The following is a 15237-nucleotide window of genomic DNA, read 5'->3' on the forward strand; positions in this document are numbered from 1 at the left end:
GTTGCAAGTCACACTTGCAAACAGCACTCCTTAGATTTTCACTTAAATCCAGGACCTTTTTGATCACAACAGGTTCTCTTCTTGTTCTGCAGTAGTCACAGCTGGCCACAGTAGCAAGCTAAGCAGACAAGAAGAAAGGCAGAAATCATTTAAATCAGTAGGTCTCAAAGTGTGGTCCCTGAGACAGTGGCATCAGCCCCTCTGCAACCTACTAAATGAGAAACCCTAGATTTACGCAGGCGGGGTAGCTCAGTTGGTCAGAGCATCATCCCATACCATAGGCCAAGATTTCAGGTTCATCCCCAGGTCAGGGCACACTCAAGAATCAACCAATGAATGCATAAATAAGTGGAACACCAGATACATGTCTCTCTCTCTCCCCCCCACCCTCTTTCTCTTCTCTCTCCCTTCCTCTGTCTCTAAAGTTAAGAAATAAATGTAAAATGTTTTTAAGGAAAAGAAAAAAACTCTAGGGAAGGGTACCAGAGATCTGTGTTTTAATCAGTCCTCTAGGTGATTCCAATACATTTGAGTTTGGAAACCACTGGTGTAAAGAAACAGAGCCTTGGGGTCTGTCTGGGCTGTACTGTTTATAAATACCGTATTTTGGGGGCTATAAGATGTACTTCCCCCCAAATTTGGGAGGAAATGGGATTGAGTCTTATAGTCCTAATGTAGCTTACCTGGCTCGCTGGGTGGGAGGGGGGGACAGTGGAGCCGGGTCACAGGTTATTAAATATCTTACCACATTTTTTGCTTCAAAAATGTTTTTCCTATTTGCCTCTTCTAAAACCTAGGTGAGTCTTACGGTCCAGTGCATCTTAAAGTCCTAAAAATATGGTAATTTGTATACATCATCTCCCATTATATACAGTCTCTCCCATTTACAGCTGAGGACACGGGACCAGAGGAGTCAGATGGACGGGAGGTGTCCCAGCCAGCCTGCGACAGTCCTACAGGTTCCAGGTGACTACTCCCTCCCACCTCTCTCTGGCTTCTGGCTCCCACCTGTGAACTGGGCAGCACCAGTGTTGTGATGTCAGCACAGAGGAGGCCACATGCTGGGAATCTGGATTTCTTCAGGGAGACTCCAGCTCCCCCACTGTTTTTTTTTTCTTTTTTCAAACATTTTATTTATTTATTTTTAGAGAGATGGAGGAGGGAGAAAGAGAAGGAAAGAAATATCAATGTGTGATTGCCTCTCGCACGCTCCCCCCACTGGGGACCTGGCCTGCCACCCAGGCATGTGCCCTGACTGGGAAGTGAACCACACCCTTTGGTGTGAAGGCCGGCACTCAATCCACTGAGCCACACCAATGGGAGCCAGGGCTCCCCACTGGTCATAAGCCATTCCCAGCAGTGAGGCAGCTGTGTGCCCCTTCCTCCTCTGTCACTTTCTGTTTCCAGAGGGTGATACCTCAGAGATGGACTTGCTCTGTGCTAATAGGGAAGATGGTGTATCCTTTCTACACCCCAGCAATGAGCTCTACCTGCAGCCTCTGGCAGGTGTTAGCCCCTACCCCACAGCTTTCAGTCTGACCTAGCCTTTTTCCTCAATACCTGAGCCCACTCTCATCTGAGCCAGGAACTTTGCATGGTGAACTACCTGCTTTTTGCACAACACAGAAATACTTAGGAACTGGGCTGTCTGTATGGGGCATTCTGGAGTGCTTTTCAAGTATCTCCTTACTATGAATTCTCAAATACTTGCAAGCTCAAAGATTCCAGAAAAGGAAGTATGCAGGCCCAAGAGAAGTTCCCCAAGACCTCCCACCCACCCTTAAATGTCTGGCTTTGCTCCTTGTTTCAAAGTCCAGGGCTAGAATTATCCACGGGGCTGGCAAAAGTATGTATGTGTCCCCCACAGCTCCATCCTCACCCTCACTTTAGTTCTTTTACTCATAGTCAAGGAGAACCATGGAGAAGTGGAGATCCAACTGCATCTCAATTGCAGTCATTGCTTTTTGAAAGGCTGCCAATGGCAGGCAGAGTTCCAGCTGGCTGAATGCATGTTCCCAGAGGGCATGGAGCTGGCTGTTTGTAACATTCCGGCATGTGTATGTTCTGCCTTTGTCTCCAGGGGGCTCAGGCTGGGAGGAGCAGTAGGGTATGGCGAACATTGCTTGCTGTATGCCAGGCACTGTGTCCGGTGTGGGCAGGAGTTTGGAGATGCATCCGTGCATGCTCTGCCTTTAGGGAGCACGTAGTCTAGTGGTCGAGACACTATCTAGCTATCTATACATCTAGACATAGACTTATATCAAAGTGACAGTTGCCATAGGGGAGATAAAGTGTTTTAGGGGTTCTGGGGAGGGAGAGGTTGTGCTTGTCTAGGGTAAGTGGGAAAAGCATCAAGGGAAAGTTAACACCTGATTGTGGACATGGACGAGAGTGTGGGGATTGCTGGGGGGAGGGGGATATAAGGGGACTAAATGGTAATGGGAAAAATACAGTAAAGATTTTAAGAAGAATGAATGAAAAGTTAACACCTGAGCTGAGTCTTGAGGCAGGGGTAAAAACCTGGAGTAGAGGGACAAGAGAGGAGTGTCCCACTGGAGGTGTCTCTCTCCCTGGATCTGCCCACACCTCAGGCTCTGATTCTATTGGTAGCTGTGTGGGCGCCTTCTGCAATGAGCCTCCTTGTGGTGTCTGGGGTCCTCATTCTGGGTGTGGATCATCCAGCAGATATGGCTGATTCAAGGCTGCCCACCTCTCCACTGAGCTGTGTGGGGTCTCAGGGCCCACACGGCTGATTTCAAGAGCCCCACTCCCTTCAGAGCAATGGTGAACTCTGAGATTTTAAGAGGAGCTACTGGGGAGGCCCTGGGGAAAACATTTGCTTTAACTGGAGTCTGAAGAGGTGTCCTAGGCAGGAGGAGGCAGAGCAGGGTGGCTTCTCCCACCTTCAGTGAACCACAGGAGTAGCAGGGCCTGTGGATGACGAGGCTGCCAGGCCCTGGGTTGGAACTGAGCAAGCTTCAGACATCCACCATCAGGACAGCCCTACTGCTGCCAGATGGGGGTTGGCCCAGCCCAGTCCTGGACTCTACCTCCAGGGCTTTCTGATATTTCCCCAGAATGTCATTCTGCTCCAGTTAGTCTTCTGTCTCCTTTCTGAGAACCTATGCACTCTGAATCCCCCCTCCCACCCTGCCCCCTGCTGTGGTGAGTTCTGGATCCCAGAGAGCAACTGCTGGCCCAAACACCTTGTATAGAGGAGATAGAGGCCAGACCACTTCCAAGAGAAAGGATAACTTGCCCAGGGTCAGATGTCACCCTCAATTCTGGGACAGTAGGGACCCTAGGATATGATTCCTTTGGAGCAAGGGCTGCCCCCACCTCAGGGTGTCTGCCAGAACCTAAGGGGGAGCTTCATACTGACTCCCACCCCAACCCTGAGCCCATACCTTTTCTCTTTTTTGCCCCAGCTCTGTGCCAGTCAACATTGCCTCTGCGGGACTTATACCTGGGACATACCACGATGTAGAGGAAGCTCAGGCCCTCAGGGCCAGCTGGGCCAAGGAGGGGGTGGGGAGAGGGAGGTAAAGGAGACTAGACTCTCCAGACCCTTCCTCAGGCTCAGCCACCCACTCCCTTCCAATCTGTCTTCATGCACAGACCTGGGCCATGGTGCCTTTAGAGAGGTCTGTGAGGGTCTGGTGATTGGCCTTCCTGGGGACCCCCCACCCCCTGTAGGTGGCTATTAATGTCAGAGGGGATGGGACTTCCAGTTGGGGGTAGGAGAGCAGGGTTCCATGGAGGGAGAAATGATTGCTGATGCTGGGGTCAACCCACCCTCCCGAAATGTCTGGGGAGCTCGGGAGTTCCATGCCCTTGTCCTCCCAGACCCTCCACAGGAGGCGCCGACTTCCTCACACAGGTGCTTTCATCAGGTGCACCTGGGGCCAGAGGCCCCATGGAAGTGGTGGGAGAGGCCCCCAGAACTGCCCGCAGGAACAGCCGCTTTTCACCCTGTGGCTGAGAGGTAGCAAGGGACACAGTGGTCCCCTCCAGTTTTGTAGAGCTTAAAGCATGGTTTCTTTCCTTGCTGGTGATGGGGTATGTGTACCACCTGCCCAGCAAGGTCAGCCATCAAAACATTGGGCACTATGTGGGGCTCAGCCTCTGGGATGCCCCTTGCCTAAGGAGTTGACATCTGGGAGGACATGCAGAGTTTCCCGAGGCACAGCCAGCCCTGTCTGGGGAGACCCTTCTCCCAGGCCCCTCTAAAGACCCTGTCCATGTATGCCACACCTGTGCAAAATGCATGTGTGGGGCCTACCGTACTGCCTGCCCAACCCAGGCCAGCTGTCACCTCTGGTCATGTGGGACCTGCTCCAAACTGGCCCAGAACACAGCCCAGGGCTGCTACCACCTGAAGGAAAATCCCTTCATCCACAAATCCAGGTAATCCTGGCTCAAGAAACCCCTGGTCCACCCCCCCCCACCCCCACCGAAAAGAGCCCTTCCAACATAACTTTTATGAAAGTAGATTAGAGCCAGAGATTCTGAGTTCTGGCAGTGTCCCCCACCCCACCCCCAACTCTGCAGGGACATCACTGCCAGGACTGTTTGCTGAGCTGCATTGGGACAGCCTGGTGGCCAAGACAGGACATTGAGGAAGGCTGTTCCTTCAAAGGAGTTTCCCAGCAACCTCCTGTGACATTTGAATAACTCATCCCTCTCCTCCTCCCTCTGGTTGAGCACTTACTTCTGCAAGGGCCTGCGGGCTCTGCTGCAGGCCAAGTAGGTGCCCCAGAGGCCTTCCTGGAAGGCACCTTTACATCCAAGACGGACTCCTGGGGGCACCACACCCTCCCACTCCCCTGCCTCAGGTGAGGGAAGAGGAGGCTGTGTCTGATGGGCTTCATTTGGTTCCCCCCATTCATGATGCAGGTCTTTTGGGGTACTGCTCCGGGACATCTCACTGGGCTACCTTGCCCTACCCTGGGCGTGCCAGCCAGGAGGTACTGGACTTCATAGTCAGAAGGGGACAGATGGACCCTCCCTGAGGCTGTCCAAGGCCTGTGTGAGAATGAGGTGTTCCTCAGGGTGGTGGAGCACAAAAACCTGCTTCTCCCCAGGGAGCATATCATGACTCGGCATTGGCAGCAGCAGCAGCCTGAACTCTGCACCACTTTTGCCAGCATCTTGGAGCAACTTCAATTGCTCTCAGGTGTGCCCTGTGACCTGCCATGATCACCTGGTTGTGGGGTTGGGAAGGAGACCGGAAACAACACTGGGGCCCTGACTGCAGTGGTTCAGTTGGTTGGGCCTCATGCCACAAAACAAAATCGCCGGCTCCATCCCCAGTCAGGACACATGCCTGGGGTGTTGGTTCAGTTCCAGGTTGGGGCAACCAATTGATGTTCCTTTCCCACATCAATGTTTCTTTGCCTCTTTCTCCCTCCCTTCCCATCTCTAAAAATAAATAAATAAAATCTTAAGACAGGGGAAAAAACCCACTCTCCCCCCCCCCAGTTGCTTAACCACCCTGTTACAGGACCCAGTGTGCTGAATTCACCTCTGCCAATGGGGCTGGGGCCCACTCTGGAGGGGGAAGGGGCTCCCTGACAGGAAAGCGGGTCTTTGGAGGGGCTAAGATTCCCCACAAGCCCAGGAACGGAGTCTGGAGACCTTGAAGAGCTGGGAGGGAGCCTCCTTGGCTCCTGGCTGCCCTCTGGCCTCAAGCCTCCCCCCACGCTCACCCCAAATCCAGGGGACTCCAACCTCAGAACTTTTGGAACCCTACCTATGGCTGCTGGTTCCCAAGGCCAAGGGTGAGGGAACAGGCACTGGTGCTAGCAATGGTTCCTCCCTGCACTCCTCCCTAGGTTTCTAGGTGGCTTGTTATTCCAGTAGCCTCTCCCTTGCCACCCCCACCCCAGTTTTGTTGCATGCCTGGGCCTGTCTCAGGGCCTGCCTGCAGCACTGGACTTTCCATCCTGGAAACCAGACCCAGGCCTCCTGGGGAAGAGCCTGGCCACTCCCAGACTTTGAACTTTGGAACCAGAACAGAGGCCAACTCCCCTCCCTCAGGTGTGGGTGGTGAGTTGAGATCGCCTCCTGTGGGAAGCCTTGGCTGGATTGCCCTTCCCCTATGAGCATCTTTCATCTGGGCAGCCTGCAACCCTACAGATGCCTGTAATAAAGAGTCTTCTCATATCTTCCCGTAATCTTAGTGGACATAAGGGATGACTCTGAAGTGAGAAAGAGGGGACCAGGGGAGGGAGGAGATGAGGCCTGAGTTGCCAAAGCTGGTGTCTTTGAGTTTTATTGAGGGGGGGGGATCCATCGTAGTGTGGGAGGTTAGATCAGTAGATCTAGTGCCTGCGAAGTAAAATTCATTTTCTGGCCTCTCTGGAGAAGCACAGAGCCCCTCAGAAGAGCTGGGATGAGGAAGAAGCCCGTTGTCGCAGCCTACATTCCACCCCCCCACCCCCACCACATAAATTAGTGTTATCGGCTCTGGGACCACTTGGGTTTGTACGGGGAACAGCCTTGGTGCCTACAGTGCGTCCCATAGTGTCTGGCACCTGGCCCTACAGGAACCTGTGAACCGCCCCAGCCTCTGGGTTTCAGTCTCTCCCCGGCATGCACGGCGGGGACAAAGACGCAGGTCCATCTGCCAGACCAGCGGTCTGTGCGGGGACAGGGGCCGAGCCTCATCTCTCGGCCAGGCTGGCCAGGATGCCAATGAGATTGTCCAGCCCCAGCAAATAGCCATCCTCGCGGTTGCCCTCCTCCCAGGGCCTTCGATGGTCCAAGGTTTCGCCGTCCGGCAGGGGCGTGGTCTTGCCGAAGTCGATGAGCCACACGCCGGCGCGATGGCAGTGATCGTGCACGAAGAGCAGCGAGCTGCCGATCACCTGCAGAGCCCCAGAAGGTCAGGCCACAGCCCTTTCCCCGAGAAAAACGCCGCCGCCGCGCTTTTCCGGTGTAGCCCTCACGGACCGCAGACGGGAACTTGACCCTCTTACCTCGTGTCTCCTGAAGAACTCAGAGACCTCCAGCGTGTCCCGGATCTGCTGCAGGCGATTCAGATACCTCCTCTGGAGAGGGCAGGGTAGGAGAGAAGGGCAAATTAGCTAAACGCCAACTGAGCTTCTGCTAACATTAGGGGCCAAGACGCACGCTTGGCTTGGTAAATGCCAGCGGAGGAAAACACAGACCCTCAAGTGGCGCGCGGAACAGAAGGGAAGGAGCGTAAAACTGTTACAACATAAGGCGATAAAATGCTACTACGAAGGGGTCACAGAGGCGAGGGCAACAGACAGGCTGGCTCGGGGCGCCCCTCGGGTTCAGGCTCCCCGACAGCTCGGGGGTCCAGGATCTGGCGCTCACCAGCACTTCCGCATCCCCTTGCACGAACTCCTCAAAGACCCGAATCACCTGCTCCCTGCTTCGCGTGGTCTTGAAGTCTGTGCTGCAGGATCCGTCTGCTTTCTTAAGGAGGCGGGACAAACAGGAAGCCTCAGGGGCCCTCGCCCGACAGCCGGGAGAGGATCAGCTGGAGCTACCTCCCTGGGCGGTGGAAGCCGGGGACTGAGTGGCAGCCGCCAAAGGGCGCTTGCTCCGGGGAGCCCGGGGCCGCCGCGGAAGGTGGACCCCGCGGGGCGGGGCGGGGCTGCTCGGGGGCGGGGCTGCGCGGGGCGCACCTTTATGCCCTCGATGCGGAAGCCGAGTGTGGTGCTGGAGCTGATGCCTTCTCGCCACTGCATGTAGCGCGGCTTGGTGACAGCGCGCTGCGCGTGCTCCTCCTCAGTGGGCGCCGCAGGGTCCACAGCCAGCATCTTCTTGTACATATCCTTCCTCAACTTGGGCCGCTCTCGAGCTTTGGCCAGCTCCTCCTCCAAGTAAGTCCTAAAGAGGCACAGGCAGCGGCGGGACATGAGCGAACTCACCCAGGACCCGGCGGAGCACCACCCTGGACGCCGGCCCGGTGGTCCCTGCACGGCCTGGCAGGGCACGCATACCTGATGCCCATCTTGCAGTCAAGCACGCAGGGGCCATCGAAGCCGTGGAGCAGGTCCTGCAACTGCAGGTAGCTCTCGCCGTCGCGCTCCACCACGCCGTGGAAGGCGGGCACGCAACCACGCAGCGAGTCGGCCATCAGCCGCGCCAAGCAGTAACGCTCCTGTTCCGAGCTGCGCTTCAGGATCAGTCCGCTGGTACCCGCTGCCTTGAAACTCCCTGTAGACCGGGGCACTAGTTAGCGCTGCCTAGTCACCCCGGTCCCCGGGGAACACACCCTCCCCACCCGCTCCGGCCGTGCTCACCCGTGTGCCCAGCCAGCTGCACCCAGGCATAGCGCTTCTTGAAAGGGCTCATGACCGGCAGATTCACCATGGTCCGGATCTTCTGCCAGTGGCTTTTCTGAAAGCAACACGATCCGGGGCTCCTTGTCCGGCGTCTGGGCAGTGCATGAGCCCTCCCTCCTCTGGAACAGGGACTCGGCCCGCCCCACCCCACGACAAGCAGCGAGGGCCTGATAATTCATTCATTTGCTCTCTCAGGAAAGTTGATTGTGAGCCTGTGTGGTGGACACTGAGCTGCACAAGGTGGGTGACAGATATCTAGCTTCTCGAATGTGCCCTGGACTTAGTTAGCATCAGAAGGCTCAAAACTTGTGTGGGCAGGTAACTAAACTGCTCTGTCGAGGTTTTAGAACTTTTGTGAGCGTGAGAATCACCTGATGGTCACCCTTGTTAAAAATGCAGATTCCTGGGTTTACCACAGGGAAATTCTGAGTAGATCTGGGGTAGGACCAAAAATTTGCATTTTGGATATTCTGATGCCTCAGGATATTTTGGGGCCCGAGAAACATGTCCTGTGCATCAGAGTCCATCTGTAAAATAGGGAAGTTACCGCTTTCACTGGGCTGTTGTGAGTAGTGAGTGAGGCTTGAATGTGTGACAGCTTTCTGTCCTCCAACCTCATTTCCTAGCACAAAGTAGAAGCTGGACAAATCTGGATCACTGGTTCATTCACTTCGGGACCATAGGTTCCTCTCATACAGGGAGACAGACAATCACAGAAACAAACCTTTACAAAGGCCCAGGGAAGGGGGGCCAGGTGCCTGGCAGTGTCTAGAGAAAAGACAGACTTGGGTTTCCCAAAGCTGTCTGCTTTCCCTGGATACCATGCCACTCCTCACCAGTTGGCAAGGCCCAGAGCACTCTTGGTCCTAATCTGGACCTAGAATCCTGAGCTTTGCAAATGGGAGGCAGAGTCCAGGGCCTGTCATCTGGGCTCAAACTGGGAGGGAAATGTAGATTTTGGTGTACCTCCTGCCTCATGACCATTTCTTCTGGCCTACACCCCATCCTGACAGCATCTTATATTCTGAACCTTTCCTCTTCCTACCCCAAACCCATCATTCCTATGTGTACAGGTTTGTTGTGCACAGGTTTGTTGATCCAAACCATGTGTTTGCTGCCTCCTCCCAGGGGTGCCTGCTTTTAGAGGAGTTACACATATGTGCCCCCACAGGGCTGGAACCCCGGAATCCAGCCTCCCTGACCAGAGGGAGTTCTAAGAAGAAGAGGGAGAACTGGGGCAGTGGCTTAAGCAGGGTAAGGCTGCTGACCTTAACCCTTTCCTGTGTGGATGAAGTGGGAGGTAATGAGATGTGAGTTAGTGACAGAGCACTGGACCAGGAGTCAAGAGCTGGTTCCAGGCCTGGCTCTGTCGCTTTCTAGGCAAGTGAGTCCATGCAAGAATATCATCTGTATAAGCCTGTTTCCTCTGCGAAGGCATAGCTGCTGCCATAACACAAGCCGCCATTTACTGGACGCCTACTGCATGCCAGGCACTTCTCAACCTCCATGAGACAGCAGTGCTCCTGCTCTCCTGCAGCAGCCCCTATATGGTGTGCTGGGGTGTGATCACATGTCCAATCTCCAGGGATCTAGGGGTGTAGCCAGAAGCAGCCCACTCTTTCAAAACTCCTTTTTTTCACTAAATACATACAAGGCTTGCATTATGCTGCATAAACCCAAGTTCTATTATGAAACTCTCCCACCTCCAAAACTTCAAATAAAATTCTGGGAAGATGTATGTGCCATGTGTATTCAGCAGCACCACCTATACCCTCTTCTCCCACTCTCAGTTTGAGAGTGATGATAATGAAGCACATAGACAGTGAGTGCAGGAGGGGGTGGCATTGTTGCTATTTTACACAAAGAAATCAAGGCACAGGGGAGTCAGCGTGCCCTCGCTTCTTGCCTCCAGCTTCCCAGTCCCTGGTTTGAGCCATCTACCAGCCCAACCCCGTTCCTATGTTCTGATTGCCCCAGCAGGTTCCAGAGTCCGTGCTAACACCCTGATTCCCTTTGGGGGGTCAGAGGGACCGTCCTCCCATGAGAAAGAGCTCTGTACCAGGTGAAGCAATACACAGCTGCAAAGTGGTGTGCTTTGATCTCTCAAACACTGAGATCTGCCTGGGGACCCATCCCTCTGTTGGCTTAACACCTGTGCCTTCATCTGAGGGAGTGGGTTTAATGGTGAGGTTCAGGCAGCTTGAGGGGCCTACTGGCAGAATGTGGGGAAGAGTGGAACCAGAATGGAGTTAATCAGAGGGTATATCTATTTCTGTAGCCACCCCAGTGGAAGAGGGAATCAGCTTTGGGTCAAGTGAGATGAGGGAATTGCATCATCCTTTCTTCTGGGATCATGTAGGCGTAGTGAGTGGGGATGGAAGGTAGAGGGTGGGTCTGATAGAAGAGGGTTTAGCACAGGCAGTCCTAGACTACAGCCACTTGATTGATGTGTGATAACACAGCATCAGCTTGCTTCCAAGAATGATGTAAAATGGGGTCATCACCTACCCTCCCCACACCAGTTTTGAGAGGATCGTGTCATCTAAGAACAGCAAAGACTAAGGCCGGGTCCATGCAGGCCAGGGAGGACTTTCCTACCCATCATGTCAGCTGAGCCATCCCAGGTGCCTCCTGAGGTCGCTCTGACAGGGTTCAGCAGCCTGGCCAGTAACGGATGTGGTCACACATGGAAGGGGTTGGTGCAAGTGTCATGCAACTCACTGCCACCTTCCCTCTCCATGAGCCACCTGCTCCAGAGGACATAATCCACACAAAGAGGCATATCTCCAGGAAGACTCCTGCAGAAACATTCTTGGTGGGTGGGTGGTGATTTGGGCACATGAACAACAGCAGGGAAGATCATTTTTGAGCAGGTAAGGCCTTTATTGCATGGATATCAGAAAGATTTACTGTGTTACAAAGGGAGATCTACCTGAAAAGAGGGCGAAAGCCCCATTCTCTGGCCTAGGCTACTCCCCACAGAAGTCTGGGAAGCCAACCCACAGCTAGAGGCCAGCAGAGCTTCTTGGGGCAGAAAGCCCAGAAGAGCTGACCTATGTCTTTAATGAAGTTACTGGAGGACCCTCTGGTAATTCCTCACCCCTCGGACTGGACAAGGAACGTCTCTCTCTGGACAGGGCTTGTCTAGACACTAGCCTCTCACTTGCCTTCATCCAAGCTCCGTTTGAAGCCCTGAGGACTCCTGCTTCTTCTATCACAGCCAACACTCAGTTTATCTTCTGCCAGAATGGACCCTTTACTCTGCCTTCGGTACCCACCCGGGTACTTCTGGACCCCCACTCCCTCCCTCCAGCCATCCGATCACTGGCGGAAGCTCTCTACCAGCCCCGCCCTCCCCACATTCCCACTGCCTATCAAACTAGTACTCCCTGTGGTGGTGCTGGTGGTGAAAGCAATCAGTTTAAATTTATAAAATCATTTGCACTAAGGTATAAGTGACCCACGACTTCACCCTCCCAGGGGCATTTACTTTTTAAAAAGGAAGTCAGTTAACCTAAATTGTGCTCTATAATTAGTGAAAAGTGAAGTATGGGAGTTCTGGGTCCAGGACAGGGTGGCATCCAAATCTCCTTACCCATCCTGGAGCACTGAGAGAAGAGAACCAAATGAACAGGTGCCAACACCCTCTCTTCTGGCACAGCAACACCCCAACATTGTTTTGAGAGGCAGGCAAGTCCTAAGAACACAGTCATGCCAGCTGCCCTTGGAGAAGGCCCCTTCCCCACCCCAGCTTCAGCGGGTTGGGTTTCCCTGCCCGTGACTCTTCCCCATACTATGAAGGAAGGGTCCAGGGAGGGAGGCAGGCACACCATCCCCAACGACCCAATGGGGATCCCAGCTTCAGGCTCTGGGCAGGTTTTCGCGGCTCCTAGCAGAAGAAAAAGGACGTGTGTGCCCCGCAGAAGCAAGGTAGAGCCTTCCCAGGCTTCCTTCTGCTCTGGCTACTCCCATTGACTGCCCAGGTCCGAGTGTAAGGGCCTGGGGACCCAGGAATTTCCAGCGCTGCCGCAATACCCTTCTCCCAGGTGCATCCTTAACGGCTGGCCAGCCCACGGGCTCTGCTTCCAGCCTGGGGAAGCCCTAAAGGCAGCCTGGGCGGGTGAGCTGTGCCGCTCCCCGACCGGCCGAAAGGCAAAGTCCGGCCAGGCCCTTCCACGGGGACGCAGGTGGCTCTGTCAACAGCTTCTGGCTTATCGGCCGCCGCCGTGGCTGTTTGCCTTGGGGAGGCCCTGGCGGGCTGGGGGTTGGGAAGGCCTGAGAGGCGAAGCCTTGGAGCTGGAAGGGCCTACACGTAGCCACCTGCTCCGGCTCCTGGCCGTGCCGCCGTGCCGGGACGGCGAGGCCCAGGGTGGGAGAGGCCGGCCAAAGACGCCTAGCGCACAGCTGCGACTGCTCCCTGGAGCGTTGACCCCAGTCGGGCTGCCTACGTAGCACACAGCCTTGGGCCGCGGGACCTCCTTCGCCCCCGGGCTTTAGAGGGAATGGGGGTGTTGAGGGGGGAGGTTGCCCTCGTGGCGCCCTTCCTCCACGCCCGCCTCTCAGCTGTCAGAGATTAGAGCGGGGGAGCCGTGGACTGCTGCGGATTTTCTGAGGAGGCAAGGAGGGAGGAGTCCCCTCACTGCCCCACATTCCGCTTCCTTGGAAACCCCTTGGCTGCACCGCCTCACTGCATGGGCCAGGGTGGCACTGGGAACGACCGTGGGGCAGGGGCGCCCGGACTCCGAGGAGGGAGCGAGGGACGCCCGCACCCCACACCTGGGGGCGGGGTGTGTTCCTATTCTGTGAGACTTTTCTCTTTCCTCTTGTGTCACAAACCACACCGCCCTCTAGGTAATGTGGTTAAGTTTCAGGGGGTAACCAAGCCGGGTCCACTGCAAGCCATAGTCCCAGTGTCTCCCCGCCTCGTCCAATCGCGGCGTGCAGCGCGGCTTGGACTCCGCAGGCCCGGGCCGCGCCCCCGTGCCCTCCCCGCAGCTGTGACGCGCCTCCGCGGTTCCCACCGCCCTTCTGGGAAGGCCAGGAGCCACCCGAGCCTGCGGGCGCCCTTCGTCTCTCCCTCAGCTCTAGGGACACTTGCATAACGTGGATCTGGAGCAACTCCTTCCTACTGATCGTGAGGAGTTACTGGACAGTATTTGGCCTTCGTTTAGACAAGGGGCCCAGGACGGCTATCCTGTGCGCACAGCACAGCCCGAAGGGGCAGGCACAGGTAATGTCTCCAGGGAACCCTGGCCTGGATTACTCGAGGGTCGAATCAGGCCTCTGACACCAGAGGCGTAGACTAATAGGTTGATCACGTCCTTTCAGCCTCAGTTTACCCTCCCCCGGCCACAATTAGGAGCAGTAAAGCGGGGAGGACGGCTGTACCCTCCCAGCCAGGCTCCCAGCCCTGCGCCCCTCCACGCCTCGCTCCCTCCACGCCTCGCGCGGGCGCGGGGAGCAGACGGCGGCGGAGGCTCCCGAGCACAGAATCGAGCGCCGCTCCACTCCCACTCAGGAGAGCGAAACCCTGGCAACGGCGGGGGTGGGGCCAGGGCGCGGGAGAGGGGGCGGCAAGATCGGGAGACTCGTTCGCCCCTCTCTCCCCGAGAGTTCTCGGGGCAAGGCCAACCCCTACCAACCCTTAAGCCCCACCTCGCAGCGGCAGGTCACGATTCCACGCTCCCCACCCCACCTGTCCCCGTGACTTGTCTTGGACTCCTCCTCACTCGCCTTCTTAGGCGCCCCCGGCTCGGGTCGCGACCCCCCTGTGGAACCGGGGCGAAAACTGCCAAGGCAAGATCTCTGATCAGACTCGACTGGCGCCTCCCTGCGGCCCCTCAGGGCCCTGGGCAGCAAGAGTCGGACCCTCGGCGGAGGGAACTTGGGAAGGAGTAGGACCTCAGAGAGCCCAGAGCCGGGTCCCTCGAGAGCAGCCCCCGCGCCCGGGGGGCTGGCTCCGCCCTCGCGGCCCGTACCTGACCCACGACTTCGCTGGCTTCCAGCTGCACGTTGCCACGGCTCCGGCTCTCGCTGTCGCTCAGTAGATCATCTTCCGAGTCCTCGGGCAGCGACGAGGAGCCAGTAGAGGAGAGGGACGAGGTGGAGAGGCGGCGCGGCTGCTGCAGGTGCGACGAGCCCACGGCCGGGAGCCAGCCACCCTCTGGCTCCGGCGGCCCGGGACTGGCCGGTGGTACGTCCGGCTCCTCGGCTGTCACCGTCAGCTGCGGGATCACCGGTGCAGGGGAAGCCCTCGGAAGCCCGTTGGGGACCTGTCCCCCACGCCGCTTGGCCCCGCGAGCCCGGGGCTGTGCTGCGGCGGCGGCTGCGGCGACCGCGGCGCAGCGTGCCTCGAAGAGTAGGCGCAGCTCCCCGACACTCCGGCGCGGGGCCCGCTCCAGCCCGGGGCTGCAGGGCCCCGCGCCTCCGGGCCGCGCCATGCCCGTCGGGCCCCCGGGCAGGGTCATTTCCCGGCCCGAGAGCCACAGCGGAGCCCACCAACCCGCGACGCGGTGGGGACTGGAGGCGCTCGGCGCCCCCGGCTGGAGACTGCCCCGAGGCGGAGCCTGCGCCGCTGCCCGCCCGGCCCCGCCTCAGCCGCGCCCCCCGCCCACTTCTTTCACTTTCAGAGAAAGCGCGGGGCTGCCAAGGCCCTCGCCGGGCGGGGAAGGCTCCCAGCGCCTGCTTCTGGAGTTGGAGAAGCACAGACGTCTTGGACAAAATATCGGGGCCTGGCCCTTGCAGCCTCTTTGTGCCCACCCTCGAGGAGGCGGGAGGGGCCGCTGCACCACCGGGTCCTACCGCCTTCCCAGGTTTCTGGCTTCGGGCTGAGCAGGACTCTTCCCGGCGGCTCCCGGGTCCCTGACCCTGCAGGGGCGGAGCTAGTCCTTCCGCTGCTCTCCCACCCGGTCCCTAG

At 57.0% G+C, this 15237-nt stretch overlaps 1 protein-coding gene across 1 annotated transcript; it reads right to left on the reverse strand.

The window, feature by feature from the left end:
• Positions 1-6261: 6261 nt before the first annotated feature.
• Positions 6262-14975, reverse strand: ITPKA (inositol-trisphosphate 3-kinase A). Its single transcript, XM_037056027.1, has 7 exons — positions 14300-14975; positions 8280-8376; positions 7977-8193; positions 7659-7863; positions 7345-7446; positions 6981-7052; positions 6262-6869 (listed from the first exon to the last, which is right to left on the reverse strand). Exons 1-7 carry the CDS (start codon positions 14786-14788, stop codon positions 6666-6668), a joined length of 1386 nt encoding a protein of 461 aa, XP_036911922.1. The 5' UTR covers positions 14789-14975; the 3' UTR covers positions 6262-6665.
• Positions 14976-15237: the final 262 nt, after the last annotated feature.

This window comes from Sturnira hondurensis, unplaced genomic scaffold (assembly GCF_014824575.4).
Source record: "Sturnira hondurensis isolate 20B ecotype Veracruz unplaced genomic scaffold, ASM1482457v3 Scaffold0008782, whole genome shotgun sequence".
NCBI classification, from domain to species: Eukaryota; Metazoa; Chordata; class Mammalia; order Chiroptera; family Phyllostomidae; genus Sturnira; species Sturnira hondurensis.